Raw genomic sequence first — 10368 nt, forward strand, 5'->3', positions numbered from 1 at the left:
CAAAAAATGTTCGATGACGGTATCTCTTCGAAAATAAAATTAAAACCGCTTGAAGATTTTCATGTTACAGAGAATTCAAAATTGATATTACTTTAAAGTGTGGCATATTTAAAATGGAAACATATTTTTTTCGACCGACTGAAATTATTGTTTTTCCATAGATAGACTTTCGAAACGTCTACTAGGAAAGTCAACTTTTCTTATTTTTCAATGTCAAAAATAAAAAATACCTAATGATTGATTTTAAAAACCGACCATACCATTTCAACACATTGCTATTGGAATGTATTATATCAAATTTATGTGGATCAAAGCTCACGCAGGCTTAATAGGCAACGAGAAAGTTGATGAACTGGCAAAAACAGGCATCGGTACAGGACAACGCATTGAAAATGAAAGTGGCGCTGAAGAATGTGTAAACTTAGCAAAGAGTAGGTTCAAGCAATATTGGGCAACAACATGGAAAGAGTATTGTAAAAACTCTGCGTTTTTAGTATCAAAAATCCCAGCGGAAATATGACACAAAAAAATGAACTACGGAAGGAAAACAATTGTCATAATAACCAGACTGAAATTCGGACATGCATACTATCCAGCTCATCTTTACAAAATAGGAATGAATCGTTGATTCAAACAAATGTTCTACATGTAACGTAATATCTGATATTGATCATATATTTTTAACTGTTCTGAATATCAGGAAAAACCAAAAATTTCATGGAAACATTAAAACGGGAAAATATAATACCACCTTTAAATATATTGCACTTACTAGCACTGAACAAACCACAAGTAACAGACGCTATGATGAAATTCGTGAATGATTGTAACCTGAAGTTGTAGACAAGACTTGATGTGATTTTTATGTGCACATGTCCCCATCCTTAAAATCCTTTCTTTCCGCGGTCTACCTATTCTGTGCAAAGTCACCCTGATCGACCCCTGGGTGTTATAAATAATATCCTGAAACCCCTTCCCTTGTTTTCAGAAATTGAGATAAAGAAAACGTTTAGTCAGTCGGTAGCCAAGCGGTTCGGCGTGGGTGCTTTGTTCACTCACTCGAATTGACTGCCGTGTTGGTCGGTGGTTCAAGCCCTAGTCTGAACGATCGATCTTCACTTGCTACTGTCCAACCCGTGTTAGGAATTACACGTTAAAAGGAAAGACCTCGTTGATCCTTAGCTCGCACAAGTTTCGACTTCTGAGGGTTGTCGTTCGTAGGGTGCGACAGCTGGTTAACGGAAAAACAGATTTAAACAAAGTTGCTGGCTATTATATGGACTATGCGTCCCACGCGACGACCAAAAAAAATACCAATGTATTAAGATGGTCCTTTCATAACTACAGAATAATGCATTCATCGTTGAAAAAGTTGAAAGAGAATAATATTTTAAAAATGTGGCATTCAACTATACCACCATTTCAATCTTAGAACTTTCATCAAAATTATGACTACTCCAATGGATTCAGCCGGTTTTGGTTTATCATTATCCAGAATTTGATCAAAATATGTTCAAGAACTTATTCTTATAATTACCTGAAAATTATAACGGTAAACATTATTGTTGTTGTTCATAATCCCATGGTAGATAATAGTTCATTAATTGTCAATTCAACAAAACGTCGAAATTACAAGTGAAAGAAAAGTTACCATAATATTAAAACAAGTTTTTATGTCAGTGTTGGTGGTTTGACCAATCAACCGACAACTGCGGTGGCAGAAATTTGAGAAGCTTACCTGAAATGCTATAGAAAAACGAATCCACATGTTTCTAGAAATGATATGAAATCGAGAAAGGTTAATGCAGTCAAGCTGCTGGAAAAAAATTCCATGATACTCAAAATTGGGCATCGTCAGTACCGGGCAGGCGGTCCTCGATTGAAGACAAAATGTTGATTATTCACATTTTGTCTTCAATCGGGGACCGCCTGCCCGGTACTGATGATGCCCAATAGGCTGAAACAGCTGTTTACCGGTGGCTCTTAAATTGAGATCAACATGGGAATGATCAAAATAGTATTCATCTATTTATATTTTGATTTCCATGGAATTATTTTACAGTAGCTTGACTGCATTAACCTTTCTCTATTTCATATATACAGGGCTATTAAAATTCGTTTCTGTACATGGGGATCTCGTAAACGATAAGAGATAGAGTGTCGGTTAAATCAAAGCAAAGTTGCGTATTTCAGAGACCTATTCAGTGATGTAAAGAAATCGAATATATCTCTTTTGGTTCTGGAGATATACACGAAAAACAAAAAAATCCCAAATTATTTTTTTGCCTATATCTTCTTTATTCGGAGACATGTTGAAAATCTGTCCACATTTTGCTATTGGCACTTGATGTGGGCTCTCAGAATATATCCATGAATCTTTTATACAGGGTGTCATCTGATTTGGGCCACCCCCATCTTTTAATTTTTAAATACGGACCTGTATTTTTGTTGTAGTTTTTGGATCGTAGACATTCACTTCATACTAAGAAATTAAATTAAATTTTATATTTCGGGAGTTTTCGGTAATATTCGATTATAATTATGTGAATTATTCCCTTTCAAATTACGGCCCTGGAAATTGGTTGACTGAGTTGAATAAAAACACAATAGCAACTTTCTCGTCTCCCTATGTACCGTAGAATTTTTCGTGAGTTTTTTTGTTCATTTTTAGGTACCTATTCATATTTTTTCCATTGCTCTGAGCGTTTTCTACAATGAACTTCGAATAAGAAAACCTTTTATGATTATCTGAAACATATCTACAACAAAAATATATTATATGTGTTTTGAAGAGCAGAAAAAAAATGCTAGCAATAATAACATCCAAAAAGAACACTATAACTATAATGCAAATTGAAATGAAGTAAGTAATTCATATACATAAAAAAATTAATTGTGCAATAAATGTTCGAATTGGAGTCCTTCCATTTCGAGACAAATAATGGTACAATAAGGTGGTCTGCAAGATCACCAGATCTTACTATTTTGAACTATTTTCTATGGAGGAAAATAGGATTTACGCTGGCAGAAAGATAGAAAATGTGGAAGACTCGAGATTGAGGATTTTGAATGATTTCGCAACAATGCAGCAAATAAGTGTATTAAGGGCAATAAATAATATAAAAAATCGAGTTCAAAAATCTCTCGAAATGGAAGGACTTCAATCCGAATATTTACTGCGCCAATAATTTTTTTGGGTACCTAAATAAAGTACTTCATTTCAATTTTCATTACAATTATAGTGTTCGTTTCGGATGTTATTATTGCTATCATTTTCATTTCTTTTTCTGCTTATTAAAACATATAATATATTTTTGATGTAGATATGTTTTAAATAATCATAAAAGATTTCCTTGATATAGATAAAGAAGTGATCAATCGGACATAGCACTCAAGAAAGTGGCAAACCATAGACACGTGTTTCGGGCTTGGTTACCAGAAGAAAGAAATACAAATGACCGAAACACGTGTCTATGGTTTACCACTTTGTCCGATTAATTACTTCCTTATCTTTATCAAAACACTCGATAACATTCATATTTTTATTATTTCCTGAACCCGGATGTCACGCAGGTAGCTATAGTGGTGATTTTGACAGTTTTCTTGTGAACACGAGATCTATTAACTGAAACCACAAATGTGCGGCTGGCTCCTGATGGTGTCTCCGTGCATTTGTATTTCTATATTTTGGTAACCAAGTGTTGCCCATCCTTACACTTGGCTGCACCATACTGATGATGGGACAAAAGCCCGAAACACGTGTCTATGGTTTGTCACTTTCTTGAGTGCTATGTCCGATAGTAACTTCTGTTTCTATATATATATATATATATATATATATATATATATATATATATATATATATATATATATATATATCCGAAAATACTTGTTTTGATTCCCCTGCATTTTGGTTTTCAAAAAAATGATATGGAATTTAGTATTTTTCATTCAACTAGTTGTTAGTTGCGAAATCGTATTGTTTGATAATGGATACTTTACAAATATTTTTTTCTTATCAGTTAACATGAAGTACAATATGCGGAAGAAGATTCAACATATAACCTGCACTCATAATAACATCACGGAAAATGTCGACAATGAACTTTTTCGAAAATAAACAAAGTCTTATGATTTCAAGTCGATGTTTACACTTTCATGTCGTACACATGAGTTAGGTAAAACAATGTTCGAGTTGTTGATGATGGTATAAAAGAATGTCCAACCTAAAAATAGTCATTCTATTCATTTCCTTCAATTTCATCCACAATGAACAGATACAACTTTTTTGTTGTTGCAGCGGTATTAGGCATGGCAATTTGTGTGGTGAGTCAACTAAATTTTACTAGGAATAACATGCTAATAGATACACTGCAATATATGCAACATATATAAAATTGTAATTTATAAAACATTTATCAAGACTAGACTAACAATTCTGCTCCTGAAAGGTGCTCTGTGTAAAGAAAAAACGATAAATTTGGATACAGAGAAAATAATGTGAGGTAAAAAATAATTTTCATTTTGTAACGGTGACTTTATTTCTTTTGCAAGATGGTATTTTTAATGATTCTTTAGTTTTTCCGAATTCGCTAACCAATTTTTACATTTTTCCTCACAAAGTTTATTTATTGTTACCGTTGTCCATTTTCACTGAACTCTTTTAATGGTTGATTTCATTTCGATGTTAATAACAATCTCTGGCTTCAAAATATTTCAAAAATATTGTTCTCGAAATATAACACTTAGAAAATTTAAGTCATCGTACAATTTCTATTGACACTTCTACGTGAAGTGTTCAACTGACTCAACGAGCGTAATCCCACCCAGAGCGATATGAGTATGTGGCAATACACTGCTAACGTACTGACCATACTCAAACTCTTCAAATACTCTTTCATTCGGAGAACACCATCCTCGTAAATAAAATTCTCGAAACTGTTGTTCCAAATTAATATAATTCGCAACGATTGAATCCAACATAAATCGCCAATTTCGCACACTTACCATCCTAAGAGCGTTTCAATTGAGATTCTGCAGAACCTACTGCATCTCCATGAAAAAGAGTAGTTGAAAAATAATTATAAAATCATAAAAGAGGTTTGAAGCAGAAATATAAACAATATTACATCATGAAATATGTAACAATATATAACATAAGCGTGCTATTTAAGAAGCAAAATAAATTAATAGCTAGATTTACCCTAGACGATTTACCCTAGAATCATTGCAAATATCATGTTGAAATAGCACTCATTCAAAACAGGGAACATTATTGAAACATGAAAATAACAGAAATAACAAAAAATAGTTTTTTATTGTTGTTTCGGTGACTTTATAAGATAGGCTTATCAAAAGTTCATATCGTCGTCACGAGGTTGATCTTTAAAAAATAAGATATGGTATATTAGTTTTACCAAAAAATTTATAATTGTGGTAGTAACAAATGCCGTTATAAAAATGACTTCAATAACTCGAAAAGAAAAGCTTCACCAACCACTCAATTCTTCATTTTTTTTCAAACTTCTCAGAAAGCACCGTGTTCACTCAAAATGACAGTCTACGTTGAAATTGGAAGGTAGTTTTGATTACAAATTTAGAGGGCACCAAAATCACCAATGGAATCGAGGTTCCGACCGTGCCATAAAGCACTATGTAATGAAACTTCACTACTGCCTCGGTTTTCGATACTTTCTCTTTGAAACCTTCCATACAGCTTTTTGTATACCTACTCAAACTAATGAACTACCTACGTTGATTATAAATTCATAGGGCAGTTATAATTACCGCGCCGTGAAGCATAATTTTATTAACATTTTAAAATATTGAAACTTTGCTTACATCTTCACTTGCATAACTCACAAACTTTGCTGGAAGTGTTATTATGCCTTTTTTAAGGCATATGCAGTATGTCATTATATAGAATGTTAAAAATAGAATCATCAATCGATGTAGTTCAACACGCGGGGTATACAGGCTTATTCAATAATAACATTATCAAAGTCGGTTCAGAATTAGGGAATATATGGAATTTTTGTCTGTGCGCCGCACTTTCTTTCAAATGTGTTTTTTCTAGTTATACGAATATGTTTGTAACAAATCGATATTTTGGAAATTCGCAAAGTTATGTGCGAAAAGACGTTCTGAAAATAACATACTTTTTTGGGCGCCACTTTGGTGTGCGAAATTCAAAAAAATTGTTGATCCGTTTTCGAAAATGTAGAAATTTAGTTTTCGAAGAAGAAAATCCACTAATAATACCCACCTCTGAGTCTTATACTCAGGGTTACAATTTTAACGATTTTAACGTTATTTACAATATGTTGCACTGACGACGTTTCGTTCATAAGATCATCAATAACTTTTTCCATAGGGACATGTATTGAAACACATAGCTGAATTTGTTAATACAGTGGCTACATGAATCGATAAAAAACCTAGAGATCCGTATTTAAAAAAATAAAGTTCATAAAGAAATCTGATGAACGAAACGTTGTATTGAAAATTGGTTTATATCAGATTATAACAAATTTGAAACAGTGATGTTAGTTCAGCTCCTTTTTTTATATTGTTCGAAATGGAAGCGGTAGAGCCAAAAAAGGAAATTCTAGTTTTTGGCGAATATTTGAAAACAGCCACTGATCTTCTCTATCTGAAAAGATATTCTTGTTTCCTGAAATAGAAAACTCCTATTCAATTCAATCAACCTTGTAGGTCTTATCATTCCCGAGATGGCAATAGTGGGATCAGTTAAAAAAACGGCCTGATAGTATTCTAAATATTATAATGACTCACTAAACTATATCTGCTATGATATATAACTATTATATTTATGTATGGAACAACTAATGTTCGAAAGTTTGTGACTACAATTCCTTTTATTGCATATTGCTATAATGATGCCTTACCGAGTTAAAATTCAAACTAAGTCGCCAATGCCATGGTTCTCCCGAATTGAACATTTCACGCCTAAATACAAATATTAGATAGTAACAAAATTTTGAAACATTTCATTAAAATAGTATCATATTTGTATCGTTTCAGAACATTTTTTTCTTTATTCATTTATTTATTTTTTCCAGCATCCATGTTGTTTGAGACCTGCTTTGGCGGACCCTAATGCACAACTTCTTGCAAAACTTGCTAATTTGTTGCCACCACCTGCACCACCTGCATACCCTCCACCTTGTATCCCTGGTTTACCCAACCCTTGTGCACCTGCTGCACCAGTGTCCATTTCACTGTCTCCTACACTGGGATTGTTGAGTAAAATGAAGGCTAGAATGTGTGCAAAGTTATGCGGAGGCTCGAACAGCTTACTCTCAAACCCTCTACTTTTGCAACAATTGCAAATGGCTGGTGCCGGATGTCTGTAATTTGATATAAATATACCTACATTTTATATGTAAATGCATTTTTTTTTAATTCATCAGCTTTTAAGCTGACCTTCAATTCGATAACATATTGATTGCGTAATATATATCTATAAAATCAAGAAAGGTTAATGCAGTCTAGCTGCTGAGAAATAATGTCTTACTACGTTTCACACTAAGCAATATCTTGTTGACATCCAAGGGAGTATCTACGAAAATTCCTGAGGTACAAAAATGGATGATGAAATCGGGATACTCCAAGGAAACTGTTCACTATCTGGTGGCCTGGAAAAAATATTTAAATAAGGTAAAACGAAAAACATAGGTAGCACTTATACCGGCCAGACACACCTTAGGTTGAAACCCCTATATTGGCTATACTCTATGAAGGTTTAACCCATGAAAACATATGCATCTATGGTTGCCAAAGATGAAACAAACGACTGCTATCAACAGACTAAGTAGGATGCAAACACTTGCCTGTTCGGAAATAATGAAAGCAGCAGACTGGAAACCACAGCTACAGCTGCATTGGAGATGCTATTGAATTTCCTTTCTTTACATTTTGTAGCAATGGGAAAAGCAAGAGTAGGCTAATTCTGGTACAAGGTACCAGGGATACCAGAGCATATTCTAAAATCATCTGATGATCACGATATAAAATGGAGTGAAACAAAAAAACATCGCCAAAGAAAATGATTAAAAATTAGAATACTCAAAGAATTCGATATATTCTTCTAGCACAGCCATAGTCTAAGTGTGTTCCGCAGAACCCTAGGGTTCCCCAATACTCCTCTAGGGGTTCCGCAAGAAATTAAAAACAAATTCAAAACGCCTCTCTCTGGTGGACCGTTTTGACGGGGCGTATCACAAGCGCAGCCGAACTAGTCACAACCCACCACAGTATACTTTGCTCAGTCAAATGATTGGCAATATTGGCATACTTTGTTGAGTCGACACAAACGAGCCACCGTCCGAGATAAAGCTACCGTTGCCTTGCCGAAAGGCGGCGTTCGGCTATGCAAGCCATCTGGGTGAACGTACCGTACAATTTTACTATGCCGCCACCGCCGATATCTAGTTGTAAACGCGCAGTCCCTTTGATAAAAGCCGCCTCTGAGATGAGACGCTATAGTTGTGAACAGGCAACTTTCGGCTCTACCATCAAAACATGAAGTCGAAATTGTTTACACCATATTTTTTGTATTCATATTTTTATTTTGGCTTTTTACTTATCAAAGGCGCCGATCCGAGTATTTTTGAGAATGTTCGAGATCGAGGCTAGGACTATGAAAGCGACGATCGCGGACCGACACTCAGTCGACGATTAGCGTTCGGAGTGATGAATAACTACCTGCTAGAAACGAAGTGTTTATTGTTCTACTGTAGTATTCTCAGTTTGGTTCATTTCTTCTTTGGGCTAACGTGACTATCGTGCTTTGTTTTGACCCCACCATCCTGACATGTAACATTATTAATAAAGAGGAATAAAACGTTGGGTTAAAGGCATTAAACGTGTGAAGTATGATGAATCATATATCAGTTTCGGATTTGTTGATTCCAACGGCTCACCTTTCTGCATGATGTGTAGTAAACTGCTTTCTAATAGTTCCATGGAACCCGCGAAGTTGCGTCGAGATTTAAAAATTGTACATCCCGAGACTGAAAACAACAATAAGGAATTTTTGTACGTAAAAAAGAACAGTTATTGGAAAGTCAAAAAACTATGATGCATGTAATCCAAACGATACTGTTTCACGAATAATTCATAATCTGTCATCAAGCTACGTCAAATAAGAACTAATTACACATCTACAAAAACACGATTCATCTTGCAAATGAATGAATCGACTGATATCGCTAGTGTCTAGCTATCTTGCTGGTGAGATATACATATGAAAGTTCTTTTGAAAATGTCATGTTTATATGTTCACCGCTGCCCATAAACACTACCGAAGAAGAATTTTCAATAAAATAAATAGGTATATTTTTTGAAGAAAATCTCAGTTGGAACGATTGCATTTCCATTTGTACAGATGGAGCCAAGGCGATGAAGGGTGGATAAAACAGCAGGATTAGTGTCACAAATAAAAATAGTGTCTAATTGTAATTCCAGGTATTGCATCCTGCATAGACAAGCACTTGCGATGAAGGAAATGCCGTCAAATCTTAAATACTTATGGATGAAGCGGTAAAAATAATAAATTTTATTAAATTACGACCACTACAATCCCGATTGCTCTCATTATTATGTGAGGATTATGGCAGCAAACATAAAACACTGCTGCTCCGTACAGAAGTGTGATGACTGTCTCGGCGTAAAATTTTAACGAGGCTACTTGAACTTGGAGCCGAGTTACAGATACTTCTTTTAAATTTGACAGACCGTTTGTATGATAGAACTTGGTTGTTTCGACTGTCTTCTGTGACGGATATCTTTAAAAAACTGAACGAATTGAATTTATCATTGCAAGGTAAACAGACAACAGTGTTCCAGGTATGTAACAAAATAATTGCTTTCAAAAGAAAAGAAAATTTTAGATTGTTTGCGATGGTAAGAGTGAAAGAGAAAACTTTACGTCACTCAGTGAGGTTGTTAGCGATAACGACTCTGAAATATTTCTAGAGATGTATTCGAAGAATTGGTCCAATATCTCACTTCTTTGCACGCATCTTTTGAGAATTATTTCCCCAAAGAACAGAATACGAAAATTAAAATAAATTCACGGATTCATAATCCTTTCTTACCCAACTTGGAAAAGCCTGAAAGTATGTCAAACAAGATATATGAATCTCTTTTAGAAATATCAGCAGACACAAGTATGGAGTCACTGATCAAAACGACGCCTCTCAACGATTTTTCATGGAAAATTCGTGATGAATATCCAATGATTGCCGAAATGGCTCTGAATATTCTTCTCCCGTTCCCAACAAAATATTTGTGCGAAACAGGATTCTCAACCTATGCAGCCACAAAAACAATACCGCAATAGAT

The 10368-nt window shown here is 34.6% G+C and overlaps 1 protein-coding gene and 1 long non-coding RNA gene across 3 annotated transcripts in view; one reads left to right on the forward strand and one right to left on the reverse strand.

Moving 5' to 3' along the window:
- LOC111514286 (uncharacterized) overlaps positions 1-7410 on the forward strand; it is a 21082-nt gene extending 13672 nt beyond the window's left edge. Inside the window, exons 1-2 of one of the 2 annotated variants that reach the window (XM_023170524.2) lie at positions 4172-4326; positions 7083-7410. In XM_023170524.2, the coding sequence (XP_023026292.1) occupies positions 4270-4326; positions 7083-7376 (351 nt within the window). In that variant the 5' untranslated portion in view covers positions 4172-4269 and the 3' untranslated portion in view covers positions 7377-7410. Of the gene's footprint in view, positions 1-4171; positions 4327-7082 lie in introns of those variants that run through there. The other variant, XM_074176649.1, reaches the window with a different exon arrangement.
- Positions 6768-9207, reverse strand: LOC111514287 (uncharacterized). Its single transcript, XR_002723340.2, has 3 exons — positions 8946-9207; positions 7538-7658; positions 6768-7370 (listed from the first exon to the last, which is right to left on the reverse strand). It is a non-coding gene; the product is annotated as an uncharacterized lncRNA (long non-coding RNA).
- Positions 9208-10368: the final 1161 nt, after the last annotated feature.

The sequence above is a fragment of the Leptinotarsa decemlineata genome, unplaced genomic scaffold (assembly GCF_025532065.1).
Source record: "Leptinotarsa decemlineata unplaced genomic scaffold, Ldec_3_MD MMD2_P_RNA_scaffold_14, whole genome shotgun sequence".
In the NCBI taxonomy this organism is placed as follows: domain Eukaryota; kingdom Metazoa; phylum Arthropoda; class Insecta; order Coleoptera; family Chrysomelidae; genus Leptinotarsa; species Leptinotarsa decemlineata.